Source organism: Heloderma suspectum, chromosome 2 (assembly GCF_057233095.1).
Source record: "Heloderma suspectum isolate Gila_16-S chromosome 2, 16-S_ref, whole genome shotgun sequence".
NCBI lineage: Eukaryota > Metazoa > Chordata > Lepidosauria > Squamata > Helodermatidae > Heloderma > Heloderma suspectum.
Window position 1 is genome coordinate 218,222,276 of NC_139459.1, and position 18,034 is coordinate 218,240,309.

General features: G+C 46.1%; 1 protein-coding gene across 1 annotated transcript in view; it reads left to right on the plus strand.

Annotated features, from left to right (window-relative positions):
- Positions 1-17,810, plus strand: part of HEATR9 (HEAT repeat containing 9) — a 36,362-nt gene extending 18,552 nt beyond the window's left edge. Inside the window, exons 7-16 of the mRNA XM_084837997.1 lie at positions 110-170; positions 2,976-3,106; positions 3,236-3,424; positions 4,191-4,283; positions 6,293-6,412; positions 8,498-8,571; positions 13,742-13,793; positions 15,888-15,974; positions 16,102-16,193; positions 17,646-17,810. Of these exons, the coding sequence (XP_084694123.1) occupies positions 110-170; positions 2,976-3,106; positions 3,236-3,424; positions 4,191-4,283; positions 6,293-6,412; positions 8,498-8,571; positions 13,742-13,793; positions 15,888-15,974; positions 16,102-16,193; positions 17,646-17,730 (984 nt within the window). The 3' untranslated portion in view covers positions 17,731-17,810. The remainder of the gene's footprint in view (positions 1-109; positions 171-2,975; positions 3,107-3,235; positions 3,425-4,190; positions 4,284-6,292; positions 6,413-8,497; positions 8,572-13,741; positions 13,794-15,887; positions 15,975-16,101; positions 16,194-17,645) is intronic.
- The last annotated feature ends 224 nt before the right edge of the window (positions 17,811-18,034 follow it).

Here is an 18,034-nt window from a genome sequence, read left to right on the forward strand (position 1 = left end):
GGTCTTTGGAGACCCTTCCACTTCTGTGAATATGGTAGATTTTCTATGATAGGTGTTCATGCGTGTAAGTGGCTTCTAGCTAGTCTCTTATCGCTTCTTATTCTCTCAGCTTCAGGAATGCAACAGTCTGCCTTTGCAGTATGAAGCAGCTCGGTCCCTGGCTTTGCTGGGTGAGTAACTTTCTTCCTCAGATCACTGACATGGAGACCACCAACACAAGGTGCTATGGGGGCATTGGACCTGCTGGTACTTGCTGATGGTAGATGATTCGATGGTGGCATTTCTCTGCTTGGTCTTGTATTCCTAGGAACATACAAGTTCTGCAGAAGCATGTTTTAAAATTGGACCATGTTCAGATGCCCAACACAGGTATTTTGTGCCCTGTGTTATGCTGTGTGAATTCATTAAGTATTGCAAAATATGATTATGGGTGGCTGGTGTGTGGCTCTGCTGGGGAAAAAAATCTCTATTGGATGGGGAAGCAAGTACATAGGAATGCGCCTTTGGGTACTGATACCTATCTGTACGTGCTATGCACGTGAAGCCCTTGCAAAGGGAGGGGGTTTGCTCTGGTAGCTTCTCATTGCACATCTCATCCTTATGGCAGAATGGCAAAGGATGGATTCTCATAAACTCTTGTCAGATGAAGCCAACCATGTTGGATTCCTGTACCCTGTGTTGGACAAGATCCTAACGCACAGAGTTTTTTTGGATTTGAATGTTTCCGTTACTTTGGTTGGAAAACTGAGAGGGAAGGCACTGTGCTCAGGAAACACCAGGAAGGAAAAGGTCCCAAAGTGCCACTGAGTAGGGTCTATAATAATTATTTATACATTGCGCAGATCTCTAAAGTGCTTTGCTCTACACATTTCGAGACAAAGTCTCTTCTTCAGGAGCAATCAACGTCGTGGTCAAGCTTGCCTCTATCTCTGTAGGAACTGGTCTGACAGCCGATGGAACAGACTACTGCCTACGGAAATAGAAGCAACCTTGACCAAGGGCCGATCTACATTGCGTCTGCCATCGCAATGAATTCAGTGTCCCGTCGGGTTAAACGCTCTCGCATTAAAACGTGATTATTCACACTCACCCATTTTCTCTGTTGCAGTGCTTCATCGAATGCGTGAGCTCAGTTCACACTCAAGCGCTGTGCTGTTTTCCTGCTGTTTTCCTGCGTGCGCGTGTCTGATCTCGGATGCTAAGCGGGGTCGGCCCCGGTCAGTAGTTGGATGAGTGACCCCCTGGGAATCAGGCTTCCTGCACTGAGCAGGGGGTTATTCTATCCCTTCAAATGAGACTAAGTTTTACCCCCTCCTATCCCCCGCTCCGGATGTTTTTTTTTAAATTAAGGCGTTATCCTCGCAGAATCAGGGATTCTCCACAATGTTTTTTTTTTCTAATTCAGGCATGATCTTCGAAGATTCAAAGCTGTGAAGCTTCACAACCTCGAACCTTCGAAGATCATGCCTGAATTAGAAAAAAAAACATCGCAGAGAAGCCCCGGTTCTGCGAGGATAACGCCTTAATTTTTAAAGAAACATCTGGAGCGGGAGATAGGAGGGGGTAAAATTTAATCTCATTTGAAGGGATAGAATAACCCCCTGCTCAGTGCAGGAAGCCTGATTCCCAGGCAGTCGCCCATCCAACTACTGACCGGGGCCAACCCCGCTTAGCTTCCGAGATCAGACAAGTGCGCACACATCCAGCCCTTTGCTTGTTGCTGAGGAAATGGGGGCTGCTGAGGAAGCTATGTGCTCAGTAGCTGGAAGAAGACACGGGGCCATCGAGAGCTGTGGTTGGACAGGAGGGAAATACAAACACCGCCGTATAGGGACAGGCAGGGGAGGGGACTACAACTGGATACGGTAGCGAAGGTAGAAAATCAGAGCACATTAAGGAGAAATACCGGGATATTAGGGTATTGAAAGCGGGAGCATGGAAGTGGGAAATTCCGGTTCCAATTCGAGGCGGGTACTGCGTAGTGTGAAAGGCGGGCGGTGAAACCTCATTGGAAGTGAAAAAAGGTGGTAAGTGTAGATCCAGCCCAAGAGACTGATTGCTCCTGAAGAAGAGACTTCATCTCAAAACGCATAGAGCAGAGCATTTTAGAAATTTGCTCAATGAATAAACAATTATTATAGACCCTACTCAGTGGTGCTTTGGGATCTTTTCCTTCCTGTCAATTACTTTGGTTGCCAGGGCCAGTTTTTTAGACACACAAGGATGGAATTTGACACGCAGATTTCCTGATGTACAGAGTGAGATTAAGGCGGGGATCCTAAGCACAGTGTAGGGAGCAAGTCCCATTGAAATCAAGTGGGGCTTACTTTCAAGTAAATGTATGTAGGAAAAGGCAGTAAATTGCTTGATGATCTTTTTAGACCACTTTGAGATTTGAAATCATGTCTGTAAGCAGGATATAATTTGAGCTCAGCCCTGCAACCCGGAACCACCCTGGAATATCTGAAGAAATAAGAAGCAATAGTAGTAACAATAAACAACCAGAATGCCTGTTTGTTCACCAGTGAGTACCATGAGCAATCCTCCACACAGCTGGAAGTAGAAGGCAGGGTTTGGGGGACAGGCAGGCGGACTGTAGCTAGGTACATCTGTATTTTAAAAACCCTCTGTCCAGTGAAGGCTGGTAGCTCTGGTTTTGGTGGGGCTATGAATCCATTCTGGGTTTCAGCCAGAACTATAAATCACCTATCCAAGGTTCTGAATCTATTTTGGGGATAGGGTTCAGGACCTTGGATAGTTCCTTTAGAGTTCTGGATGGTTCTGACTGAAATCCAGAATGGATCCACAGCCACACTGAAATAGGAGCCACCAGCCTCCACTGCCTCTATCTATAAGATATCCCCAGAATTGTTTGTCCCTGAACAATATGCCTGTGTGTGTTCCCCTGATTGTCCCCAAACCTTCTGAGAGTTCGCTTCTCCCTTTAATCGCTTCCTCTGGATTCTCTGGAGCAGGTTGCCTAGAGACCTCTGTAATGAAAGTGCTAATTAGACACCTGAAGGTGGTGAGCCTGAAACGGAGAGAAGATACATTGGCTGCTCTGAAGGTCTCTCTGCAAGCATGGTCAGTGATGCCAGCATTTGAGGTAATATATGAGCTTGGACTACTGATAGGTACATGCTGTGCCAGCCCTGGGCAACTTGTCTCTGTCTGGTCCTATCGAAACTGCATTCATGTCACTGCTTGACCTAACACAGCTGCTGTCTTTTCCTAGTGGTATTGCATAGGTGCCCGGTCCAGTTTAATCCGAAATCTACAGCGGTTGGTGAATTTGCAGGATCCTTTGGATGATATAACCTTCAATGCAGCTCTTTGCTTGGGGTACTTGGACAAGTCCAGTCCAGTCGCCCAAGAGACGATGTTTATGTGCTTGACCCAGAACGACTGGAAGAAGAAAAATCAGGTGGGCATGTTGTATAAATGAACAGAGAGATCAGAGTTGCATATTCATATTTCAAATATCTCTGTGAAGACCCTCAGAGAGGTTTGCCCATGAACAAGAAGAGAGGAAAAGAGAACTGGAACTGTCCTGCATTGTAGACAGAGAAGAATGAAGATGCTGTTATTGCTGCTTCCTCCTACTTAGAGAGTTTGGAAAAAGTGTAAAAAGTTGTTCATCTTCTGCAATGTTCCCCTTTACAACATTTTAGTCCCTTTGTTAGTAATAGCCCTGATGAGATGGGAGAAATCTGCAACACACATGAGGCTTTTAACCTGCACCTGCACCTTCACCGAAGCTTTTGCTTCTGGATTCTTTGCAGGATTAAGATCAGCTCCTTTACTTGTCCCCCCCCCCCCCGAGGTTTTTCTTTCTCTGCCTTTCTATATGTTTCATTACACAACCACTAGGTTGTGGTTTAGAATATTCTTTATAAATAATATCACACTTTCCTTGATTTAAAAAAAAAAAAGCTGGGGACATGGTTGCAAAGAGTGGGAGAGGCCCTGGAAAATGACAACGTCACGTACAGGACCCCCAAAATAGCATGAGCAAGGAAGCACAATAAAAGCCTCATGTAGAAAGGCTCTCAGTATAAAGCTGCTTTCATAATACCATTTATTTACATGGGATGCATACTTACTCTTCTTGGGTTGCAGTCCAAATTGTCCCTCTCTTCCCCCCTCCCCACTGAACCTGTGCTCTTGCCATCACCATCTTCCTCTTGTAGGCTTTAGTCATGCTGGTAAAGCAAATGGGCATAATGGATGCTGTAATTATCCGGCGCATTCTAGATCAGCTTCAGCGTTCTCCTGTGTACCAGGTAAGCAGATTTTATTCTGTGCAGCCTGTTCTATGGCTTTTCGAGCCAGTGTCTCATTCTTGGCAGTATTTCTCCCCTAGTTTTCTGGCTACCTGTGGATCTGCATATAGAGATTCCCCTACTGTTCTCTCTGTATATTTGTTTCATGCTTGAATTTGGCTGATCCTGAGAAAACATTCTTGAAATAGTGAGTCATTGCGATGGGGCAGCAATCTAGCCTTCCCTCCCCTCTTTTTTCTTTTTAAGGGGCGGGGTGAGGCCGAAGGCAAAGTAGCAGAGGCAAAGGCAAGGGGGGAGACACCCCCCCCTACAATATTTCAGCTTAAAGTTCTTACTGACATTAACTAAGCTGTAGGAGAGGCATTCCAGCCTTTAAGAAGGAGGGGGAACGCTGACACTACACAAAAGCTGGGAAACCACCCAATGATTGGTGGTTGAGGCAAAAGAGCCAGGAGAAGGGTGTGTAGCCATCTGGGGAACCCTAAAGGGCCAGATTTGGCTCCCAGGCCTGAAGTCTTACACCCTTGTTCTACAAGAACTACGTACCTCTGGACTTTTTCCATGTGTGTGCCCTCTGTTACGCAATGTGCTGTTCTCGACATGTGTGCAAACTTGTACATGTCTTCGAGGTACACATTTATTAAGGAAACTTTTAACTTTGGCAATAGGGCATCTGGCAAAAGGGGACCCAATCTCTCTCTCTCTCTCTCTCACACACACTCTCTCTCTCTCTCTCTCTCTCTCTCTCTCTCTCCAGGGCTTTTCTACATGAGGTTTTTAACCCGCACCTTTACTGAGGTTTCTGTTTCTGGATTCTTTGTGGGATTAAGATTCAGTCCTTTACACATTTTTTCCCCAGGATTTTCTCTCTCTCTGCCTTTCTAGATGTTTCATTACACAACCACTAAATGGCGCTGTGGTATAGTGCAATTGCACAATTGCATGAGAGTCACATTCTGCCATTTCTAAATAATACCACACTTTCCTTGATCTAAAAAAAACCGGGGAAATATTTTCAAAGAGCAGGAGAGGCCTTGGAAGATGACAATGGCATGGAAAGGACCTGTAAATTACTGTGAACAATCATGAGGGCACAATAAAAGCCTTCTGTAGAAAGCCTCTCAGTTATCAGGGAATTTATTAAGCACAATAAAGAATCCTCTCAGGGAAACAGGTTTGCACTCAAGGATGCAACACAGGCATCTCTTCCTGACTATGACATACAGTGACAGTCAGCCTGGGTCTTCTGTAATGGCTAGCATCAGCTTGGCCACATCTTTCAGAAGATGTGGCCAACTGAAGTGACATGAAGAGGAAAACCTGAGGAGGCAAGAAAGGGGTCCCAGCCACAATCCTTCCCACCAGTTAGTCAGGGAGGCCTGCTCTATGTGGCTAGGCTACAACCAAATATTGTCCAAAATCAGATCAGATCAAATTTGTACACACACACACGCACACGCACACACGGGGGTGCAGAGTACAAGCCTATAATTTGTACAAGAACCTCTTGAAAATAGGATAGTATTGCAAAGATAACTCTCCTTGGATCTGAGTAACCTATTCCTGAAGCTAAGGTTTGGAGCATGTTGAAACTCTTGAGTCTCAGAGCTAATGAACATTTGCAGTTTTGATTAGAGCAGTAATGACAGATCTGACTTTGTGTATGTGACCTGCAGGGCTAGTAGGCAAGATGCCTTTGCTGTAATTTTCTCCACTCTTGTCTTGTTGCGCTTAGACAAGGTTTCTCTAAGGCAACCGCCTTCATGGCTGCCAGGCAGCTAACTCAGAGTCTGCAGTGCCTGCCCTGCCGTTGAGCAGCCGGCTCACATTTCCTATGTGAAAAGGTTTGCCTGTGTTGTGGGGAACACAGCTGCAGATGTGACAGCGGTGGATGGTGGAGGATAGGCAGTAATGCTGGGCAGAGTGGGCTTGAATGAGGGAGCAGCCTGAAGGGAGGGTGTGTTGAAACCAAAAGCGTATCACCAATTGGAAGGCCACTTTCCACCCAGCATCGTGTTGACGCTGCAAAACTGTTAACCACCATCGGGCTTGACACAATCCAACAGGAAGGCATGGAGGAGGACGTGTTCAACATGCTTCTGGAGAAGTTATCCAACGAACCATTACTGGTGAGGCTGAAAACACATGGGAGCCACTCTTTCATTCCATTTTGCAGAGTCAGCCTTCCCCAAGCTGGCCCCTCCAGAGGTGTTGGACTGGAGGATTATGGGGATTATGGGAGTTGCAGTCCAACACCTCTGGAGGGTGCCAGCTTGGGGAAGGCTGTGCTAAGTAGTCTCTTTCTACAAAATATTACAAGGCCCACCACTCCCTTCCCTTTCCCTGCCTAAGGAAGGATTTTGTGCAGCTGGGCTGCCTTCAGTAACTGTCTTTCTGCCAAATTCTGTTCCAGCACTGCAAAGCTGACGAAGTGTGTCAGGCGAGGGCAAGGACAATATACTCCCATGTCAGTCCGAGGCCCCACTGGGCGGTTGTTGCTGGTAACACAGCCATGTGAGTGGAGCTCCATGTGCCATGCCAGTTGGGTGAAGCATTCCTCAGATGGATCAGACTGATTTCAACCATACCCTGAAAAGAGTGGCTCTGTTGGCGTGGTGGAAACATGCTTGAGCCTTTCACACAAATTGCTTCCCGCATGGCGAGCCACTGACAGTCCCACACAAGGGCAATCTGAGCAACCAGCCACGTGGGTTGCTTGCTTCCAGTGTGAACTGGACCTTCAGGTCCATCTGCTTGAGGCTGATCCACGCTCAAGGTCAAGTGGATGCTATGGTCCAGGGTCCAGGGGAAGCTGACCTGGATGGAAGATGCTGAGCAAAAACTAAACATGGGCAAGGCAGGGCTGCGGAGTGGGGCAGTCTTTTTCTTGGCAGGGCTTTAAGTGAAGCTTTTTCTGGTGAGATGATGGGGAAAGCATCACATCCTAGATTTCTGCCTCAGGGGGAACTTATTAAAGGCACAGCAGCCTTGCCAGGAACACCGGTAGCAACTTTGGGCAGGGCAAGCTTTGAATGTGACGTAGCAGGAATTCCCAGGGTACTATTGCCAAAGGGTTGTGCATAGTTCAGACAGCTTTTATGGGGGTGGGGTGGGGGTGTCCTGTGCACATGCCCACCTTAAGCCAATCAGAAGCTGTGGCCTGGGGAAAATGGGCACCTTGCTTCAGGTCCTGCTACAGGTCAAATTGGACACATTCTGATGCTGCCCAATGGCTGCACTTGTTTCTGTTTCAATATGGCTTGATGGGCAGTTCAAATAGCTTAAAAAAGTTATATTGTGCCTTATTCAGCAGGCATTCACAGCCACATGGGTTTTCAAAGAATTGTGCAAAGTTCTTTATTCTGGACCATTCACTGAGATAGTCTAAAGCCCTCTTTCCCCAACCCGGTGCCCTCCAGGTGTTTGGGACTTCAACTCTCATCAGTCCCATGCAGCATGGCCAATGGCCAGGAATGCTGGGAGTTTCAGTCCAACACATTTGGAAGGCACCAGGTTGTGCGATCTGTCTATCTGCCCCAAGACAGATTGCAATGGCTGGCCCTCCATGAATGCTCATTTAAAGCACCCAAATGCTCACATTACTGAGGGCCAGCTATCCCAGAGACAGCTTGGGGCAGAGAGACAGGTGCTGTGCTATAGGCAATGGGAAATAGACAGCAGCCTAAAAACCTCAGCAGGTATGCACCCCACATTTAATTGTAACAGAGGCGTGATGGAATGGGGCTCGCCAGCTGTAAAGCGCAGTGAGGAGGGAAATAATCCTTGGGTGAAATGTTCTGTGGGACTTCAGTACAAGCCAGAATGTTTGGATCCAGCTCCACAAAACAGCAGGTTCTTCTAATTCTGATTTCATTGCAGATTGATTTCATTCAGGCATGAGGTTCATCTCAGGTATAATCCTGCTATGATCCAGAGGCAGAAACACATCCTGTCTCTGGCGAACACAGATAGCCACCCTATTAATACCATATTCGCAGCCTTCCCCAATCTGTCCCCCCCCCCAGATGTTGTGGACTTAAATTTCCATCAGCCTCTTCCAGCATGGCCAATGGTCAAGAATCTTGGGAACTGTCCTCCAAAACGTCTTGAGAGCACCAGGTTGGGGAAGGCTGCCATATTGCTTTGATCTATTCACACAGTGCCACATGGTTTGTATCTAATTTCCAAGCCTGCCTCTCTCTTCCTTCACCCAGGTGGTAAGGCAGTCTGTTGTCTTGGCTGTCGAAGAACTGAAGATGAAGAAGCGAGTCTGGGACATCGTGGAGAAGTAAGTGGCAAGGAAATGCAGTGACTTGCTGTGCTCCATTCTTTCCTTCAGGATGTACAAGAAAAGGTTTAAGGGACAGTATTTGTTTATGGGATGTGTTTGAGACGCAGGTATTTCAGTATCTGGTCTAATTAATATTACGGTGGGACAGCGATGACTGGATGGGAAAGATGCATGTGATCAGCCTTTCCCAGGATGCTGCAGTATTGCACACTCTTCCCAGCTGCATAGGATCACACCACAGGAAGTACCTCCCATGCCACTGGGTATGAGCATCAAGGGGGCCATAGAGCTACGTCACTCATGGTGGGATAACTGCAGGCATGCTGTGAGGTTCACCCCCCACCAATTATATTTTACAACACCCATTATTTGGAGAGTAATTTCGTGGACTAGAGTCCACATTCCTAAGGTCACAGAAATCCTGATTTGTCTTAAGCTGTGTACAGATTATTATATTTCAGGGAGATTGATAATGTATGGTAGAACTATCATTTCCTGCAGTACACACATTCAAAAAAAACTTTTTGGGTCCTGCCATGGTCTCTGGCTAAATGAGTTTAGGAAGCTTTTGTAGCACTTCAAGCTGGAAAAGCTTCCTAAACTCATTTAGCCAGAGACCATGGCAGGACCCAAAAAGTTTTTTTTGAATGTGTGTACTGCAGGAAATGATAGCTCTACCATACATTATCAAACTTCCTGAAACATAATAATCTGTACACAGCTTAAGACAAATCAGGATTTCTGTGACCTTAGGAATGTGGACTCTAGTCCATATTTTGTAGCAATTCAAGCTGGAAAACCCCTTCATGGATCACTGCCTTGTTGTGGCGAAGGGGTTTGCGTAATTCAGTGAAGCCATAAGCTATGCCGTGCAGGGCCACCCAAGACGGACAGGTCATGGCAGAGAGTTCTGACAAAATGTGGTCCACTGGAGAAGGAAATGGCAACCCACTCCAGTATCCTTGCCAAGAAAACCCCATGGAACGTATCACAAGGCTAAAAGAGATGACACCGGAAGATGAGCCCCTCAGGTCGGAAGGTGTCCAATATACTACTGGGGAAGAGCAGAGGGTATTTCCAAGTAGCGCCAGAAAGAGTGAAGCGGCTGGGCCAAAGCTGAAAGGACACTCAGTTGTGGATGTGTCTGGTGGTGAAAAGAAAATCCGATGCTGTAAAGAACAATATTGTTTAGGAACCTGGAATGTAAGGTCAATGAATCAAGGTAAGTTGGAGGTGGTCAAACATGAGATGGCAAGATTGAACATCGACATCTTGGGAATCAGCGAACTCAAATGGACAAGCATGGGCGAATTTAATTCAGGTGACCATTATATCTACTACTGTGGGCAAGAATCCCTTAGAAGAAACAGAGTAGCACTCATAGTCAACAAAAGGGTGGGAAAAGCAGTACTGGGGTACAATCTTAAAAATGATAGAATGATCTCAGTATGAATCCAAGGCAAACCATTCAACATCACAGTAATTCAAGTCTATGCCCCAACCACTGATGCCGAAGAAGCTGAAGTTGATCGGTTCTATGAAGACCTACAACACCTTCTAGAACTAACACCAAAAAAAGATGTCCTCTTCATCATAGGGGATTGGAATGCTAAAGTAGGAAGTCAAGAAATCACCGGGATAACAGGCAAGCATGGCCTTGTTGTACAAAATGAAGCAGGACAAAGGCTAATAGAGTTTTGCCAAGAGAACACACTGAAGTCAAGTGGGCCTTAGGAAGCATTAGTAACAACAAAGCTAGCGGAGATGACAGTATTCCAGCTGAGCTATTTAAAATCCTAAAAGATGATGCTGTTAAAGTGCTGCACTCATGCCAACAAATTTGGAACACTCAACAGTGGCCACAAGACTGGAAAAGGTCAGTTTACATTCCAATTCCAAAGAAGGGCAACGCCAAAGAGTGTTCAAACTATCGTACAATTGCGCTCATTTCACATGCCAGCAAGGTGATGCTCAAAATCCTACAAGCTAGGCTTCAGCAGTATGTGAACCGAGAACTACCGGAAGTACAAGCTGGGTTTCGAAGAGGCAGAGGAACTAGAGATCAAATCGCCAACTTCCGCTGGATCACGGAGAAAGCAAGAGAATTCCAGAAAAACATCTATTTCTGCTTCATTGACTACACTAAAGCCTTTGATTGTGTGGATCACAACAAACTGTGGCAAATTCTGAAAGAGATGGGGGTACCATACCACCTTACCTGTCTCCTGAGAAACCTGTACGAGGGTCAAGAAGCAACAGTAAGAACCAGACATGGAACAACCAATTGGTTCAAAATTGGGAAAGGAGTACGACAAGGCTGCATATTGTCGCCCTGCTTATTTAACTTATACGCAGAGTACATCGTGAGAAACGCTGGGTTGGATGAATCACAGGTTGGAATTAAGATTGCCAGGAGAATTATCAACAACCTCAGATACGCAGATGATACCATCCTAATGGCAGAAAGCGAAGAGGATCTAAAGGGCCTCTTGTTGAGGGAGAAAGAGGAGAGTGCAAAAGCTGGTTTGAAACTCAACATTAAAAAAACGAAGATCATGGCATCTGGCTCCATCATTTCCTGGCATATGGGAGGCGAAGAAATGGAAGCAGTGACAGATTTTATTTTCTTGGGCTCCAAGATCACCGCAGACAGTGACTGTAGCCATGAAATTAAAAGACGCCTGCTCCTTGGGAGGAAAGCTATGGCAAACCTAGACAGCATAGTAAGAAGCAGAGACATCACCTTGCCGACAAAGGTCCGCATAATCAAAGCTATGGTTTTCCCAGTAGCAACGTATGGCTGTGAGAGCTGGACTATAAGGAAGGCTGAGTGCCGAAGAATCGATGCTTTCCAACTGTGGTGCTGGAGAAGACTCTTACGAGTCCCCTGGACTGCAAGGAGGTCAGATCAGTCCATCCTAAAGGAAATCAACCCTGACTGCTCATTGGAAGGACAGATAATGAAGCTGAAGCTCCAATATTTTGGCCACCTAATGCGAAGAGAAAACTCCCTGGAAAAGACCCTGATGCTGGGAAAGACTGAAGGCAAAAGGAGAAGGGGACGGCAGAGGATGAGATGGCTAGATAGCATCACTGATGCAATGAATATGGACTTGAGCACGCTCCGGGAGAGAGCAGAGGACAGGAAGGCCTGGCGTGCTATGGTCCATGGGGTCACGAAGAGTCGGACACGACTGAATGACTGAACAACAAAGCTGGAAAAGTGAAAAATAGCTCACTGAAACATGATCTGAACCATTGCAGCAGATGTGACAGTCCATGTGCGCTTACTGGATGGCAAGTAATACTTTCCCCTTACAGAGCCATTTTTGTGCTGGTTTTATAATGCAGTCCTATGCATGGTTCCTCAGAGGTAAGGCTTACTGTGTTCTGCCAGGCTTACTCCCCTGTAAATGTGTTTAGGATTGAAGCCTTAAAGGGGTTTCAGTTAAGATATCCACCTATGGTCCAAACTATACATTATGCTACATACGCTTAAAAAAAAGCATATTTAAACTGGCCACTTTTACTTTGAAGAAAAATCAGCCACTGCACACAGCAACTCTGGGGGCAAATAGCAATTGTGGGGTGCGGGCGGGGCCGAGCCAAGACATTTTGCTGCCTGATGCAGGGCAGCAAATGGCACCCCGACTCACCCACCCACGGTTCATAGTATCCCAAGCAAGCCAAGTTATTTTGGTACATGAGGCAGAACATCCCATAAGCGCCTCTCCCCATCCATGGCAGTAGAAATACAATAATAACAACATAAATAACTAACAACTGGCTGCCCTTTTATGGCACCTAGAATCTACTGCCTGAGGTGACTGCCTCATTCTGCCTCGTGGTAGGGCCGGCCCTGAGCAGCAGGAAAGTGGTGTGTGCCCACAGTCTGGATAGTTAGCCCCCACAACAGTTTTTTTCTTCAGAATAAAAGTGGCAAAATTAAACACATGTATAAAAAACACACTTATTGAAACATGAAATGTGGCTCTATATCTAAGTTATGTAAAAGGATGGGTAGTTTGCCACATATGTAGCCAATCTTTTTCAACAACAACAAAAAAAAAGAGGGGGAAAGTACAAATTTTCTCTTAGGAGTGAAACAGAGTTGACCAGAAACTGGTTTCTGCAACTTAAGTCATTGTGTTATCGCTCTGTGGGACAAGGTGGCAATTTGGAACTAGAATGGAGCAAACAGGACTCTGCTGGCTAGCAATAATGCTCTTCCCTCCTTTGCTGTGTTTGTACAGCTATGCTGGCTGGGGAATGCTGGGAGTTGTAGGTTTTTTTTCCTGTCTAAGCATGCATAGGATTGCTCCCTAAGCTGCTGATACATGAGGCATTTATTGTGCGCTCGTCATTCCCTACTCACGGTTGTTTGTGGGTTCTTTAGATAACATTGTGACCCTCCAGTTTCACTTCTGCTTGTAAACAGAATTTTGGGCAAGTTTTTTTAGAACAAGGAAAATGGGGTATTATTTCTGTTGGTGGTTTCTACTTGTGTATTTCTGCTATTCAGTTATACCACAGTGCCACCTAGAGGTTATGTAGTGGAAAAGCAGGGAAGGAAATGCTCCTCGTGTAGAGCTCGGATCTCAATTCTGCAACGAAACTGAAAGTAGATACAGCAGATTAACAGCCTGATGTAGAAAAGCCCATAGATTCAGGGCTAATGCCATAGAAGCTGTGAACAGAACATTGTTCCTGTTGTTCCAGAGCAATAATCATCTAAACATAGCCTTACAAACCCAATCCAGTGCATGTTTACTCAGAAGTAAATCTCACTAAATTCAGTGGGTCTTCCTCCCAAATAAGTGTACACAGATTTGCAGCCTTATTCTCTGGCATTTGCCATCCAGGTGGGAGAAGTTTGGAAATACGCAACCGAAAGGTTTCCCTTTGGTTGAATTGAATGGGGGGCATCTTTAGGAAGAGTCTCTTGAAATGGTTAGGAAATAACTCAGCTCTCCTGATGTAAATAAATAAATAAATAAATCTCATGGGGAAGTGGGCTGCAGTCTATGAAAGCTTATGCCTTAAGACATTCATTAATTTTTAAGGTGCCGTAAGATTCTTTGTCATTTTTGCTGCAACAGGCTAGCAGGGCTACCCCTCTGGACATTTGTCTCTGATATTTCAGTTAATGCTTCCTTCATCTCCACAGGCAGCTGAAGGATGAGAAAGAGGAGATCCGAAAGCAGAGTGTGATTGCGTTGGTAAGTCACACTTACTAATTAGTAAGCCTACTCAGATGGCCTCAGGGTGTCAGCCTGTAAATCTGCAAATGGACACTACAGATATTGGGGAAAACCCAACGTCATGCGAGTGGACTTCGCCTTGTACAATGGGACTTTCCCCTCTTCTCTTTGTCCCTGTACCCCTCCTGTATCTGCTCTGGGGGATCCCCCAACCCTCCAGAGCAGATTTAGAGGGTGCTGCAGTGGGGAGGGGAATCAGTCTCCTCCCCATTCTGTTGGTGGAAGCCATTCCATCAGTGGGAAGGTCTGATTGGATGCAACCATTATGCAAAGATATATAGCAGCCTTCCCCAACTTGGTGCCCTCCAGATCTTTTGGACTGCAACTCCCATCATCCCTTATCTTGGGCCATGCTAGCTGAGGCTGATGGGAGTCGTAAAATGTCTGGAGGACACCCAGTTGGGGAAGGCTGCTATATAGTAAGTTGCACACTTTGGGATTAAGCTGTTGTGTCAATCCACAGACCCCAAGCAGGCTCCCTGCTCCCTGACCTGGGTGTAAACAAGCCTCTTGTGCACATACCAGGTGTGAGGACTCCAAGTGGTGACTCTTCTTGGGCTTACTACCTACTCTGTTTTGCTTTCCCCAGGTCAAGTAGTGAGTACACCTTATTTATTTCTTTACAATTTTTATACCCCAACTTTCAATAAGGTGGCTTATAACAATTTAAAACACTACACAATAAGACCACAATAGTAAAGGAGAATGAATAGAGGGCTAAAAGAAGCAGGAGTGACAGCAAAACAAACCATAACTGTCAGAGCACAATTAAAACAAGCCAAATGCCAAGTGAAACAGGAATGTCTTCACTGCTAACCTGATGGTCAAGAGAGAGACAGACAACTAGGCTTCCCAAAGGGAAGGAATTCCATAATTCCACCACTGAGAAGACTTTATCATACGTCCCAGGCATCTCAGCCTCTGAAGGCAAAGGCAAACAGAACAAGGCCTTCAGTGATTAATATAGTTGCTAGGGAGACCTGATCCCAAGCCATTTAGGGCTTTATAGGTAATCACCAGCATCTGCCTTCTCCAGGAAAGGAGCTTGGGCTCAAGAGCCCTTGGGAACCATTGGAAATACTTAGGATTCATAGATTAACGATCTTTTTCCACTCAGGACATTTCACTAGTACCTGTAGGATTTAAAAAGAAATAGGGGCAAGGGAGATAGCCATGGACATTCTGCTTCCCTTTCTCCATACTAGGTTTCATCCCCACTTCAACGATTCCTTTAAGATTTGCCCCGCCAACATCTTAGTCTCTTGGGTCAACTTGGTCAAGTCTTCATTTTGTTACTTTGTGTAGTTCTGTATTTGGTCATGGGTGTTAATGGTCTTGCTTTTGGATCACATGGCTGGCAGTGATAAAGAAGTCGTGTCAATGTTCTTCCTGTTTGTGGGCTGTCCATGTATGTGTAGATTGGCTGAGGAAAAACTGTTAGCATGGAGATCCTGAGAAACCTGCATCCAGCTATCCTGAATTTGTTTAATAGCAGGAATAATAATGCCCCTTCCATGAAACAATGGTCAGATGGAACACCGTGCCAAATTCAGGGGTGTAGTGCAGCCAGGGCTTGCAGGGGCTCGGACCTGACACTATTTTATTAGCAGGGTGCTGACATCATCAGCCACCCCACTCAAAAATCCCTGTTCCCTCTGAGCTTAGCTGTAATACTCACAGTAGCTTAGTGGGGGGAGGGGATGAATTTTCCCAGCAACAACATACTGTTCCTTGTTGTAACGTAAAGTATTTTGGCCTTGAATAGGCAACAAAGACCCATGAGCTGTACACAAAAGCTCTGCTCCCAACAGAAGAGAACTGCTAGAATTTGTTTGCTGATATGGATCAACACAGCTACTTGCAATTTTGGACTCTCCTTGGGGGCGTGGCTATGGGGACTGTCAGGATGAGCGCCTGCACTTCAGACTTTACCACTGCACCACAGGCTGCATCATTAGGGACAGTGTGCTCATGTGCAATTGAGCACATTTCTGCATCTCATTTGCCTTCCATAATTGCCAAGTGACACTCTGCCCCTTTGTCTCTTGCTAGGGTGTCCTTGGTATTCGCCATAAGAGTGTGTTCTTTGCCATGCTGGAAATGCTGGAACTGGACTTCAGTGAGGATGTTCGCATACAGGTCAGTGCCGGGGTGCTCCAGAGAGACCAATGTGGAATAGGACCTTTCATGCTGTCTGTATCTTTTTTTTTGCTGATCAGTATCTTCTGTGTGTCTCTCTCCCCCTGCCCCCACTCCCAAATCACAGGTGATCAAGGCATTTTCCACTCTGGGAATGAACAACATGCATGTGAGAAAGAGCCTTATGAACAAGGAACAGACAGAAGGGATTCTAGCCAGGTATTGCACATTAAGGGATGGAACTAAGGCAGAGAAAAACCAGGCTTAGCATATCTCCCTGTCTGTAGAAGAAGGTTTCTTTCAAAGCAGAAATGGAGCAAGAATGACACCACCGGGATGCTGTAGTTGCATCCTGCCTTGAGCAGGGGGTTGGACTAGATGACCTCCAAGTTCCCTTCCAACTCTTTGATTCTAAGAATCTCCAGGGAGGCAGCCAGGGACAAAGGAAGCAAGCAGTGAGAAGTGAACATCAAAGGAGTTGAAGGGAATGTGTTGGACCCAGCACCTGGAAGCAGAGGGTGAGGCAAAGGCTGTCTGTAACCAGCAAGGATAGGTGTCGGTGTCCTAGTCAGACCACCAGGAAGCTTTTATCGGTATCAGGGAGCATTGCCAACTGCTTTGACCTATTCTTGCAAACTTTGGCATGGCAAGTCTCCTTGTGCTTCCCTCCTCTGGCCTGAGCTCGGTGGTGGCACGCAGGCTGAATCCCTGTCTGACATCCCTCACCTCACCAGTTCAATACCCACTACAACTGGGATCTCCAAGAAGGTGCCTGTGGGCATCTGTGTACCTGCAGATACCTCTCCTGACACTTATCAGGCTCCCCACCCCTCCTGATTTTTATTTTATTGCTTAAGATTTTTTGTAATTAAATCATATTAACCGAGAGCTGGCATGCTGCCCTTCAGCACTGTCTTTATTTGGATTCAAAACTGTTTTGTGTTTTGGACCTCAGAGCCCCACCTTGCCTTGTATTTAGGTTCTTGGGTGAGTTACATTTTTTTTAGTCTCACCAGCTTGTCTTATGGAAAATGAATGTTTGGGGACTGGCCTGGTTCGGAACACCAGCCTCTTCACGAATGGGCAATATTTTGTGAGAGTACCATGACACTCCCTCAAAATTCCAAATGTGCCCACCAGCCAAAAACGTTTGGGGACCTGACTCCTAGCAGATTGAAAGTGACTTGACAGAAAGTTGGCATGTACAACGTGCATACGGCGGAATTGCCATCTGTTACCCTGGGTCTGGAAACCCTTCTCTGGGAATTCGTAGTTCAGCCTCAAGTTTCCCAAGCAAGATCAGCAAATAAACAATGCATAAAGAGTGGGCCACCACTGGGGGCAGATAATTTCAGCTGGACAAGATATTCCTATTAAAGGATTCAGAAATATGTCTCCTTAAAGGGAGTCAATGGATCCTAGCCATGATGGCTGTGTGCTTCTGAGTGAATACTGGTTGCTGGGGAACATGAATAAGAGGGTGCAGTTGCACTCGTGTCCTACTTGTGGGCTTCCCACAGGCAGCTGGTTGGCCATGGGGGAAGAGAACACTGGATAGGCCTTTGGTCTGATCCAGCAGGGCTCTTCTTATAAGCCTTGTTCACAAACCTCCCTTCTGTTTTACGTTATCCTTGCTTTTTTCTCTCTCCATCTCTGCCTCCCATTTTCCAGAGAATCTGCCAAAGCCTTGAAGATCCTTGATAAAGTCTCTGAAGCCCAGAAAGAGTTGATGCTCCAGTCATACAGGGTCCACTGAGACCTTTGGATGCACAGAGTGGCATGAAGAAATATTAAAACATGGCCTCTGGTTTTCCAGTGTGCAGCCCCGAGGCAAGGAAGCATGATGTGCGAGGCTTTCTTTGACCAGGTCTGTTCACAAAGTGCCTTTCTTCAGCAGTTACTGGTGGCTGAGTAGCCAAGTTGCTAGCAGGTGATAAAAGCCTCACCTGGAAGCACCCTTACACCATCCATTTAAAGTTGCTGGTCTTTCTACAGAGTGGTTGGTTGCAAATTGCCACTCAGTTGACATACTTTCCAGACATTTTAAAAGAGCCAATGTG